Raw genomic sequence first — 12,801 nt, forward strand, 5'->3', positions numbered from 1 at the left:
GAGGTAAGAGCAAAACTCGAAGTAGCATTTCAGCTTTTCTCCAGCTACCTGCATAGGGTCCTTTTTGTCCCAGAAAAGCCTTTTGGTTACCTCTTCTTCTTTTGTGGTGATTGCCTTCTCTGTAAATGAACTTTGAACATGCTAAATAAGTATGTGTGAGAAGTTGGTGAGCATTGGGATGAGCTGGCAAAATAATAAAGTGCATTTTGGGGAGAGGCTCCATAACAGAAAGCAGTTGTTGGAAGACATGCAGTATATTCTAGAAGAAGCTGTCCTGGTTGTAATCTGCATGCAAGTAGACTAACAGTAGTCTTCAGAACTTTTGAGATGTTTGGGGAAGGATTTAGGATAGGTCTAATTTCTCCTCCATCAGTTTGCTTAGACTACAGATTTGAAAGCTTTTAGATTATTTACAGCCTAGGCAGTATTGTTAATTTTCTATAGGATAGATGAATAATTGATTGTCGGCAGGAATGTCTTAAGGGTAATGAAGAGTCTTGAAATGATCTTCAGCAGCTAATATATCAGTTAAACAATTGCTCTGACAATGCAGATCTGTTCATAAACAGTGATTGCTGAAGAAAAATAGAGGAATATACCATATTTTGTCAGCTTGGTACCTTTACAGTCTGGATGACTTAGATGTTTAGTTTGTAATTTATTTGTAACTTTATATCCTAGTTATTGGTACAAGAAGCAGTAATAATGTGTTTATTACATTAATTGATTTTTTTCTGACATTGGTTTGAGATGCAGTTTTTTGGGGATTGACAAATACTTTTGTTAGTTTGCAGTCCATGTTAGAAGACCTGCTTGTTGCTACTGCTGATGGATTTCTCCATCTTGTTCACTGGGATGGTATGACCAATGGAAGGAAGGCCATCAACCTATGTACAGTTCCATTTTCTGTGGATCTACAGTCTTCTCGAGGTAGGTTTTGGGATTTTCTACTGCTTACAATAGTTACCTCTTGGTGACACACCATCTAATATAAAAACTTAGGCAGAGATGAGAAAATTTTACCGTTTGTAACTGTGTACAAAATAGCCTGTTTAAATTAGTTTTTTTCTTTGAATTAGTAAGTAAACATCTGAAATGTCTGTTGGCTTACAATATATCTGTGTTCACATCTTAAACAACTGATATTCTCTCAGCAGGTTCATTTTTGGGCTTTGAAGATGTTTACATCAGAGATATGGAATACTGTGCCACGCTTGATGGCTTTGCTGTTGTTTTTAATGACGGCAGAGTTGGTTTCATTACACCAATGTCAAGTAGATTCACTGCTGAGGTATGTTTCCTTTGGTATTTCTGCCCTGTACGGTACAATAAGTACATTTTCTTTGGTCTCTGTATTTCAGTTAGCTTTCTACTTTAAATTCTGTTCAGCTACAAAGAAACTAAAATTTAGCATGCACTTAAGAGAGAACATAAGAACAAGACTATTTCATTTGAGCTAGATTGGTCTAGGGTTAGTATCCATGGCAGAACATAATTGATAGTAAATTTAACTTTTGTTTATTTGTTCAAAATGTCATTATAGAGATGGTCTTATTGTGTCTGCAGCAGACTTCCTGTTGCTAGTTACAAGTGGGATGGTAAGAAGTGATTTCTCCTATGGTTAAATATCATAGGTAATATTTCTAGGTTTTAGCCTTGATCAAGTCTATGTCTGTCACATAACGACAAATGTACTTCAGAATTTGTTTTAAAGGAATCTTTTCCAAGTGAAATATTTTCTTACATGTAATTCAGCTTAAAAAGTAGTATGTTTTTTTTCATTAGATATCTTTATTTTAGTTACAGAAAACCCAAAAGAATACGTCTAATGTCCAGACTTCTTCACACAATTATAATATCTGTGATTTCAACTTTTGCAGATGGGAGTTTATTTCCCTGTTTTGTGTTTTCTTTTCATTCTTAGTACCATATACTGGGGTTCTTTTATGCAGTATGAGGTTGTTTTTTGGGTGGGGTTTTTTGCCTTATAGCTATTGACCTGCTTTGATTATTTGGAGCTCTGATAAACAGTTTCTTTACCTGACATCTTTCTGTAATTTATAGTAAGAAGAATGAAACCAGATGTACATGTACTGGATTTTGTTTATTTGAGCCATCTCAGTTCATCTTGACATTTGCAATAGAAATTTCATGGGATGATGGTCAACTAATAGATGTGTGATGTGGTGAACATGGGTAGAAGCTGACTATCATTAATAAAAGCATTGTTTAACAAAAAATCCTGTGAATTCCTTTCTTTACAGCAGCTCCATGGTGTTTGGGCACAAGATGTGGTTGATGGAACTTGTGTTGCAGTGAATAACAAATACAGGCTAATGGCATTTGGATGTGCTAAGTAAGTTTTGTAAAGCTAGTTCAGTGCGGGGGAAAACTTTAATTCTGAAGCTGAAGTAGTGGTTACTTCTTACCAAGTTGTGTTGCAAGAGCTGTAAAGATGAAGCTGATCCATCTTCCTAGAGACTGTATAATGTGCTCTGTCAAGAAGGTAGGAGAGAGGTGGAAAGAATTCGTTGCCTGCTTGAACTGCAATTGAAATTTATGCTTGCTGTTCCATTCGGGGCAGGGGGGAAATAAAAGGTGGCTGGAGCAGTAGCATGGATTGGAAAGTACTGGTGTTCCACCTAATCTCAAAGCAGGATTATAAAGTCAGTTTTAAGCAGTTAATCATAATTATATTGGACAAGAATCAGCACTTTGCACTGAACCGAGAAAATGCTCTGTGAAGAGATGATTTGGTCAGGCAAACTGTTGCCTATTTGAGTAGCTATGAATATATGTAAACTAAATGTTGCAAAAGTGCTTTTAGTTATGGTGTTTTGCTTACTGCTCCTTCAAGGCAGTCCCCTCTGTATAATGCTGCTTTAGCAGATCTAGAGTGCAGCTTTTTATTTTCTTTGATTGTATTTTATTTGGGGTTTTTTTAGGGTATTTCAAAAGATCTAGTAGTTTATTTTTCAGTTCTTGTCTTAAGAATTAGTATTCTTAGTTGTAGTAACAATGTAGTGTGTTGGTGTTTCCTCTGAAACAGTAGTAGTTACTGTAATTTACTGATCTTGGTATGCATTAGTACAACCCTGATGAACTTTAGCACTGAAGAAATACTGACTTTCCTCATGGATCATCTTGCAGTTGGAAGCCATAAATATATGAATTTTGTGTGCATATATATTTTCAGAGAATGAAACAGTGCATTGGTTATTATAGAGGGCTGGTGTTTCGGGTCTTCTGCTGCCTTATGGAAAGTATCTTAGAAATTCGTTTCACAAAATTCTTTGAATATTACTTGATTCAACATTTCTGTTCTAAATAAATTTGGTATTTGTGAGAGAAAAAGCAGCTTTTCTTAACCTCTTGAAACTGATGAGAAATCCAAATGTAGTCTAAGGCATGTGTAATCTCTTTCAGTGGCTCTGTGCAGGTTTATACGATAGATACCACCACTGGCGCCATGCAGCTTTCTCATAAATTGGAGCTGACACCAAAACAATACCCTGGTGAGCTACTTTTATTGCTAGAATTGTCCAGCTGTTTCTAGGGTATAGAATACTTTTTATCCTTGGCCATCTGTTTGTTTGTTTGCATGATCACTGCTGTGATTGTATTTACTCCTGCATGTTTGTAGTAATTTACTCTTGTGGATTTGTTCTTTTAGTTGCTTGCTTTTTAACTCAACTTTTGGATGTGTTTCATATGTGATGGTCTGGGTGGGCGGTTTGTGGCTTTTTGGGTTTGTTTTGTTTTTTTTTAACTAAATCTGAATCTTAAGATTACTTTCCAATTATTCACCTGAGAAAATGAGAGAATATTGTCAAAACTGATAATAAGTATAACAGAAGTGTGGATTAACTTGAACCAACTGACATATAGAGTACTACAGAAAAAAAATTGAGTAATGCAGCAGCCTTCCTTGAACTGCAGGGAGATTTTTCATGTAGTAGTGATGAAAGTGAGGAACAAAGTAGGTAAATTGTGTCCTCAACTGAAAATAGGTGTACCTATAAAGTTTCAGTTAAAAAACAAAACTGTAAATAAGAGTTTGAGAGTTAAGTGCCTCTTTTGTCCTAAAAATCATTTTATCAGAATTGTGGTTCTGTGGTTGTGTTATAGCACAGTGTATATCTGGCATGTTTTCATGTAGTCTTAGTTTCTTACAAAACCAAGAATGGAGTGGAGAGAAACCATGAAATTTTTATTTGATAAATTTTATTTGATAAATTTGCTACTTATTAATTTTGATATGGTAATTTTGATTTAATACATCAGTTAATTGAAAAATCAAGTATTTATTTCCATATACTTTTGTTTCTGCTCTTACCATGAAGACAATTGAAGGACATTAGATGTTTTTCACATGATATTTTATTGTCTGGTTTTAAACAGATATTTGGAATAAAACAGGACCTGTTAAACTAATCAGATGGTCACCTGATAGCTGTGTTGTGATGGTGACCTGGGAATGTGGAGGCTTGTCCTTATGGAGTGTTTTTGGTGCTCAGCTTATCTGTACTTTAGGAGGTGATTTTGCGTGAGTATCTTTAATGAAATTGTAAATAGGAGCCTTTAGTTTTCTAATTAAAAGCATTTAATTAGAAATTAATTCACTGAATTAGCTTTTTAAAATCTTTTTCCCTTGTGATCTCTTAGATATTGAAATCATTGACAAATATTTAGGAGGGGATCATTTGAATATATCATTTGTAGTGGTCTTTTTGGCTGTAAAAGCAAATTACCCTAAAGGCAGGCTTGAGCAAGCAAATATTAAAATTCCCTCAGTGCCACTATATATTTGCTGAAAATATGCTAACATCCGGAAATCATTATTCAGGCAGTTTATGCTGCACATCTACAATTGCATTGCCTTTTTTGCAGTGTTGTGGATCAAACGGGCTTTACCATTTGAGATGAGGTTCAGTATAGAAGCATATAACAATAGGAAGATAAAGAGATAATTTCTTGTTTTGATAAAGTTAGTTCCAAACTCAAACTTGTTCTGTTCTGTTTTTAAGGTATCAATCTGATGGTGCCAAAAAGGACCCTCTAAAGATCAGTTCCATGGTAAATATGAATGTAAAAATACTGTAATAGGGTGGCTGTTAATGTTTTAAATTGGTTTTAGTATAACAGATTTTCAGAAAATCAAACTGTCTTTCTTTCACTTAATTTTCAAGAGTAAGATGCCTCTAGTATACTTCTTAACTGCAATGTTGCATTGAAGGAAAATGCGACAACTGATGAATTTTTCTTTTCCTGTATAAACCTGATCATGAAGTATTCATGACATGCCTTTTCTTGCCTTTGCTTTTATTTCTAAGAATGAACACTTCTGGTTTTCCGTAATATCCTTTTTTTCCTTTTTTTTTTTTTTTAATCTGGTGCTGTATTTTAAAGAACAGTGAGACACAGTACAACACTAATTGTAAACTTCCTTATTTCTCTAAAATTACGGGCTGACCCTAGACAGTTAAAGTAACTTTACTCAGATTATGAATTCCAGAGAAACTTAACTGCTGGTTTTTTAATACAAAGTAGTTAACATTAAATCTGTAAAATCAATAGATATTGATAAATATCAAACACATTCTTCAAGGCCTCATACAACCCATGATGAATTTTGTACAGCATTTCTAAAACATTTTGTTTTATTTATGTATGACCTAGTTGCTGTGAAGATTGACAATTTTAAACTCGTGTCCCAATTGGAGGTACATATTTGCAATGGCAGTACAATGTAGCTATTAAAAAACTTCAAAGAGTGGAACTCTGATACCACATGAACAAGAGCCAGTGTAATTTTGGGGATCAGGATTGTTTGGGTATCTTTGCATAATCACACTTAATTTAATTAATATTTTTTGCATAATAAAGAAAATAATTCAAGCTACATTCTTACTGTTACTTGTCAATTTTACTGCTTGATTCCTATAATGATACATTTTAGAACACCAAAATGTGTGGGTTTTTTACCAGGCTCATGTCTATCATAAGATCAATTACAGTAAGTTTCTGTAGTTCTTGTTTTTTGAGAATATATAGTTTTGGTTTAAGGTTTTTATTATTGTTATTCTTTTACATTCAGACCTGGGGATCAGAAGGGTATCATCTCTGGGTTATTGATGGGAGTTCTTCTTCAAACATGAAACCTGAAAGAGATGCAAATAATAAAGCTCAGCAGTTTGGTATTCTGCAGTTTCAGTTCATCAAGAGTGCCCTCACTGTTAATCCTTGTATGGTAAGTTTTTTCTTGATCCTGATTTTAAAGCATATTCCAGTTTTCAGGTGACCTCTGAGTTACTCTCTTAACAGATTCTAAGTCTGTTTTGAAGCCATTAGGCTTGTTTCCCATTTTGATGTAGAGCCTTTAAAATGGTACTGTGAAAATACTGCTATGCAATGCTGCAACATAAAACCTGCTGGTACATAGTGATAAAAAAACTGAGAACTGCCTCAGGGCTCTTAATATATTGATCATGTGTTTTCCTTTGTTTTCTGTACATGGAAGTCAAGGTTGCTTTTGTTTTTCTGTTGTTTTGTTTTTAATACAGAGTAACCAGGAACAAGTCCTCCTTCAAGGAGAAGATCGCTTGTATTTGAACTGTGGAGATGCAACACAGGCTCAGAGTCCCAGAAATACTTCAGCACACTCTGAACATAACCATAGCAGGGAAAGAGGCCCATTTTCAGATGGCAGTTTAGATTCTCAGGGTTTAAGCACTTTACTAGGACACCGGCATTGGCATGTTGTACAGGTAATTGTTGCCTATATGTGCTCTGTGCTTGCAGAAGTTTGTAGGACTGAAATTTGCAGGTGATCTCATCAGCTCTCTTCTGCCATACTGTTTTCCTCTAGTATGATATCATTGCCTTTTTATTGTCTCTTGGGGTTTGCCTTGGTACAATGTTGTCTGTAATATAAACAAAAAGTTAAATAACTTTTAATCTGTAATTCCACTGTAATTCTGATTCTTCATGCTTGAATTGGTAGGTATTTTTCTAAATAAAGGTTTTTACAAGGTCCCCAAAATTTTGTTCTTCACGTAGTACATGAATCGATAGAAGCAAACAGCATTTGATTCTAAGCATGTAAGTCAGGTTCTAGATGCTGTTGAGTTTCCACTTTAGCTGGTCAGGTAGCTCTTCTGTCTTCTGAAACTGCTGTAGGAGGGAGAAGGCTGAGGCAAGAGAAAAGCTGACACAATTAGAATTACTGTGGGGAGCAACATACCCATGAAAACAGAAAGTGGCTGGGTAATGAGAGTACCTACCTACTTTATGCCAGACCAAGGACTGGAGTTTGAACCTTGGTTTGTATCATTCCATGTGACATGAAGCATCCAGTGTCAAGATTTAATCTGACATATTCCAGTCAAGTTCTCTAATAACAAGGCTTTTGGATATGATGATGTGTATTTCTAATGGGATTAGAAATTTCATCTCGACACTAATAACGATTAATCTGCGATATAGTATTTAGCTGTTGTATGTTGTTGATGCATTTTGATATTTCATGTGTTAAGAACAGGGTAACATTTGGGCTTCAGTAACTTTCAGCAGGCTGGGAGTAATTGTATTTAAAAAAGAAAATCCAGCATTAAAAACGTTTAAGCCAGTGTTCTGGAAAAACAGGACATTGTAAAAATTACTTTAGGACATCATAACTACTCATTACTTCAGTGGTACTTGGTATAGTCATGTGGTTTTGATTTTCTCTTTTTTTTTAGATTCATAGTACATATCTAGAGAGCAACTGGCCTATAAGGGTGAGTTATTTGAAGAATATATTCCTGCTTATTTAAAAATATTGGAGGTTTATAATTGTCCATTACGATTGGCTGAGCTCTGGAAAAATGACATCATTGTTTTACATTACAGAAAAGACTGTGTGGGGCAGTAAATTATAAAACATGAAGATACCTTACAAATTTTGGGTCTGATGTTATAGTTCCTTGTGGTGTTGTTCTTGGATAGGATATATCATTTAAATAAGTTCCCTTAAATAAGGTTCTGATAAATTTATTTTTTTTTTACAGTTTTCAGCTATTGACAAGCTTGGGCAGAATGTAGCTGTTGTTGGCAAGTTTGGTTTTGCACATTATTCTTTACTCACCAAAAAATGGAAGCTGTTTGGAAACATTACCCAGGTGAGAAGTTGTGGTATTTTATTCTGGTGTACTGGAAGATTTTATTTGTTGGAATGTGAGACTTGGTGAAAACTAAAAAATATCTTTTTCAAGTAAACAGCCTGTAGACACACTTGGGATTAGGGATGCTGGTTTTACATGTGTTTTTCATAAAATGTCTGAAACACTTATCTTGTTGTTTTGACACACTGATTTGTGTCTGATTATTAACAGGTTTCCAAATCAGAGTGTGTACAGTCAGACACTTACTTCCATTGTCTTACCTGAGAATTTATGTGACATAGCTTTGGATGTAAAGCTTGTACATTCTGGCCAGAAGCAGATTTAAGTTCAGGGATGCCAATAGCATAAGGAACTGTGTTTTATAGGGTGATATTTGTCCTTTGCATACAATTCTTTAGTACTTTGGTTTTCTAACCAGCAAAAACTTAATATACGTAGATTGTCTTGCCATATGTGTATAGTTTATAGAGATCATGTATGGCTTTCAGAAATTACTCATATAACGTACATGTTCCTGTGTATAAGTATATAAAAATGCATACATATATGTCATTTGCTTGCTTTTTTTTTTTTAGGAGCAAAATATGATGGTAACAGGTGGCTTAGCATGGTGGAATGACTTCATCGTTCTTGCATGTTATAATTTAAATGATCATCAAGAAGAGGTGAAGTGTTTTTCTTCAAAGTAAATATATAATGATTAGAATATCTGATCTGTTTTACACTACTATTATAAACATGAAAAGCACAGTAGTATTATTAACATATTTGCAAACTATAAACATAGGTGGTTTTTGGTCATATTCAGAATTTATTTATTAATATACAAGTAATTATTTGCAGAAAATTTTTATTGTTACTGTTAAAAACCATTTTTTTGCTGACTACAGTGAATCTACCTATTATTCTGAAAACTTTGTGACATTTTTGCATGTTAGCATGAAGACTGTTTTGAGATGCCCAGTTGCAGTATTTTGGGACGCTTTTGTAAGGTTTTAAATTAAATCGGCAGAGAAAATTTACTTACTTTTTGCTTTTTAAAACTACTGACTAAAACTCCTTCCTTAATATTGTTGTTCAGTACTTCAGATTTGGCTGTACTGTGCTTTAATCACTTGGGATGCAATAATAAAATGCAATGGGTAAAACATTTGATGAAACAAAAACCCAGTAAGGTGTCTTGCTAGAAATCCTGGACAGCCATTCCACCAAAAAAGAAAATAATTGAAAGTGGAACTATTGTTAGTTTATTGGTTAATAGAACCTGTATTCAAACTACTCCTTTTCCTTGCAGCTGAGAATCTACCTGCGAACGTCTAATCTTGACAATGCATTTGCGCACATCACCAAAGTGCAAGCAGACACGTTACTACTGAGTGTCTTCCGGGACATTGTCATATTGTTCAGAGCAGATTGTTCCATTTGCCTTTACAGTATTGAGAGAAGGTCTGAGGGGTGAGTGTCAGTATCTAAATGCTTTTGCAGTATGGTACTTGTAAATCGGTTCTCAGTCTGAGTAAATTCTTAGCATAATACAGAGGTGTTTGATAACTTGTGGAGTTGGATTTTTAAACTACAGAGGGGTAAGTGTTGTCTGTATGCACAAGTGTTGTCACTTGCATGCATGCTGATAGACAGATTAGGTGTGGAGGTAGTGACTGATGTATGCACATTTCCAGCTGTCTGATCAAACATATTCTTAACTGATAGGATGAAAATTGAATGTAAGTAGAAGAGAAAGGTACAAAAGGCAGCCAAGTATTTGAATATTTTTAAATAAAAGAACGTTTCTAACATTAAAAGTAGGAATTGTGAGGTGGCAGCAGACTTGCAAAGATGGAGAGAGAAGAGGTTTGGTTTTGTTATTGTGATGGGGAGTTATTTTAGTGCAAAAATTTAGTACCAACATAAGATATGCCTGATACTTTGCGACAGTTAAGATTAGAGAACACAAGGAGGAGATAAAGATTCACAGGTAGCTTTTCATTTTTTTTTAAGTGCCTAAGCAGATGATTTTTCTTACAGTTATGATATCTTGGTTTCAGCCAGACAGGACCTTTTTTTGTTATGAGAAAGAAAATTGTTGATCGGCTTTAGAGGAAAATATTTTCAATACTTTTCCAGAAAGACTCCCAGCAGAATCCAAGCTCTGGAACTGTCTCATTGAAGGGTCAATAGTGTCTTATTCTGAAGCATCTGATGTTCTCTTCTATCCACTTATAGGTGTATTTCCCCAAACTTTCAAGATAAGTAACCCAGCTTAGGTTTGTTTGGTAACTTTTATGCAGAGTAGATATGAGAGCATATCTACTGATTCCTGATTGAAGAAACATAATTTTAGTCTGTAGAATAAACTGTTTGCTGGGGTTAAGTTGCTTATTTTTTTCATTAGGTTTACTTCAAGATAGTAACTTTATGTTAAATACTATTGTAAAATATCTAAATGTTCTCATCTTTCCTTTCAGTCTTAACCCTACTGCCAGTATCCAAGTTCTTCAGGAAGTGTCCATGTCTCGGTACATTCCTCATCCTTTTCTTGTAGTGTCTGTTACATTGACATCAGTGAGGACAGAGACTGGCATAACCTTGAAGATGCCTCAGCAGGTAACAGGTTTCAAAATTTGGTAGAACTGGTGCCTGGATTTATTAGCTTACTCCTCAAGGGTTACCTGGCTTATAAATGAATCATAAATCAGTGGTTCTTTTATATGGTAAAGTCCAGAACGTTTTTTCTGATGCTTATTATACAGACGTTTTATGTGTGAATTGGGCCGAGGGGATGGAAAAAGAAGTAAGAGTTTGGATTTTATTTCATACCTTCTCTTGTTATCTTTATCTTATCTAAATTTGGGGCCAAATCTTGGAGGACAAATTTAATTTAACTATGTCAAGGGTATGTTGCTGTGTTGTGTATTAAAAGTTGAAATCCAGAGCAATCTGTATCATTAGGAATTACCTTTCTTGCAGCAGCATGTCTGTTACTCAAAGAATAAATAGAAAAAAGGAAAAGATGGCATATGACCATATAAGGTTACTTTTAGTCAATTTCCTACTACGCTAAAATAAAGTAAGATAATATCCCCCGCTAGTTATGTCAGGAGATAGGTCAACAGCCAAACAATAACTGAAGGTGTGAAGGTGAAGCCCTGTCTTAACTCCAAAAATTAGTCAGGCCACTGAGAACATAGTGCAAAGAGAACTGGGATTTTTGCTGTCTGGGGTGTAATTAGGCTTAACCAAGTAGCTGCAGTAAGAAGTGTATTTTTTTGTGAGAGCAGCTACCTTAAGATGGCTGAGAAGTTGTGTTGTCTGTGAGGCACGCTGGGAAACGTGGAGGTGCATAATTTTCTCCACATCCCAAAGGCACTGGCAGATACGAAAGTGGTGGCACAGATGTGAAGTCTGAAGGTTTGTGGTTCCTTCCTTCAGTTCCTTCTAATTTAGGGTCCTACAGTGCTGAACATGTGTCCAGAGACTTTGATATGGTCTTAGACATGGGCATAAAAAGCAACATACTTGTGGTTTTCTAGTCCATCTTAACCATGAGACAGCATCTGTATTCCTGAAGTACCTGACCTCTCGTGTTTCCTAATTTTGAGAAAAAGCTACTGAAACTTTTTACAGCATAAATATAACAGTAATATTTAAACTTTGTTTCAGACTGAAGAGATACTATTTCTTTCTTCCTTTCTAACAAAGAGCCCCTATCTTTAAATTCTGTTGATCCTCTTGATCAAAATATAAATATCATTCTTAGTACTTAATATGACCCTGCACTGTAGACAAAGCAATGTGTCTGACTTTATGGAGTGTGTCAGCCTTTTCGGTGTTTTTACCTATTCCTTGACCCCTAATGCTTCAAATTTACCATACAGATCCTCTATCCACATATTTTAAAACTAAGCTTAATGTACGTCATGGCAATAGCTCCAGTGACTTGATTTAAAATTAACAGGAGACAGTTCTGAAATAAATCTTCAGAAAGAATACTTTGCTTTCTTGATATACCTAACTAGAAGGATTTTTCTCTAGCTGCAGCTAAATAAAAGTTCAAGATGCTGTGCAATTGTGGCTCAACTCTTTTTGGCTCAGCTCTTTTTGGATTGTGTATCAGTGTTAGTCTTTGCAGTCAGATACTGGTAATCATATAGTTATGATACTGATAAGAACACAGAGCTTTATTTTTCTTAAAATGCTGGTGGCTTGCCTGTGCCAAGATACATAGTTGGAAAAAGTCCATATCAAACAAACACATGGAATGAGTCTGGTGAATAAGAAACCTTCCAGTTCCTTTGCACAAGAACTGCAGTACTTAGTTCTATCTGATTTTTCTGGGTCATCCTGTATTTAATGTGGTTGTTAGTCATTTCTGTAAGGTGGTGCAGTTAATTTACTCTTTTTATTCTGGGGTTTTATTGTGGTTATGAGTAAAATGATGCATTCAAAAAGCTTAAATAATGTGCATAATATTCTTTTTATCCATAGGCTTGTGAAGCTGAAAGTATTATGCTTAACTTAGCAGGACAACTCATCATGTTGCAAAGGGATCGGTCTGGACCCCAGATACGGGATAAAGATAATAATCCTAATCAAAGAAAGCATGTGAGTAAATATACGTGGAATAGTGCATATAGCTTTA

The 12,801-nt window shown here is 35.0% G+C and overlaps 1 protein-coding gene across 9 annotated transcripts in view; it reads left to right on the forward strand.

Moving 5' to 3' along the window:
- The window catches only part of RIC1 (RIC1 homolog, RAB6A GEF complex partner 1), a 47,272-nt gene that overhangs the window by 25,063 nt on the left and 9,408 nt on the right, over positions 1 to 12,801 (forward strand). For 5 of the 9 annotated variants that reach the window (XM_017808217.1, XM_017808209.1, XM_017808213.1 and 2 more), the window contains exons 5-18: positions 788 to 930; positions 1,155 to 1,291; positions 2,265 to 2,356; positions 3,427 to 3,515; positions 4,402 to 4,546; positions 5,028 to 5,076; positions 6,098 to 6,250; positions 6,564 to 6,767; positions 7,740 to 7,778; positions 8,049 to 8,159; positions 8,738 to 8,827; positions 9,457 to 9,617; positions 10,628 to 10,766; positions 12,648 to 12,764. In XM_017808217.1, the coding sequence (XP_017663706.1) occupies positions 788 to 930; positions 1,155 to 1,291; positions 2,265 to 2,356; positions 3,427 to 3,515; positions 4,402 to 4,546; positions 5,028 to 5,076; positions 6,098 to 6,250; positions 6,564 to 6,767; positions 7,740 to 7,778; positions 8,049 to 8,159; positions 8,738 to 8,827; positions 9,457 to 9,617; positions 10,628 to 10,766; positions 12,648 to 12,764 (1,669 nt within the window). The other 4 variants (XM_017808210.1, XM_017808216.1, XM_017808211.1 and 1 more) reach the window with 3 other exon arrangements.

The sequence above is a fragment of the Lepidothrix coronata genome, unplaced genomic scaffold, assembly GCF_001604755.1.
Source record: "Lepidothrix coronata isolate B3197 unplaced genomic scaffold, Lepidothrix_coronata-1.0 Scaffold22, whole genome shotgun sequence".
Lineage (NCBI taxonomy): Eukaryota > Metazoa > Chordata > Aves > Passeriformes > Pipridae > Lepidothrix > Lepidothrix coronata.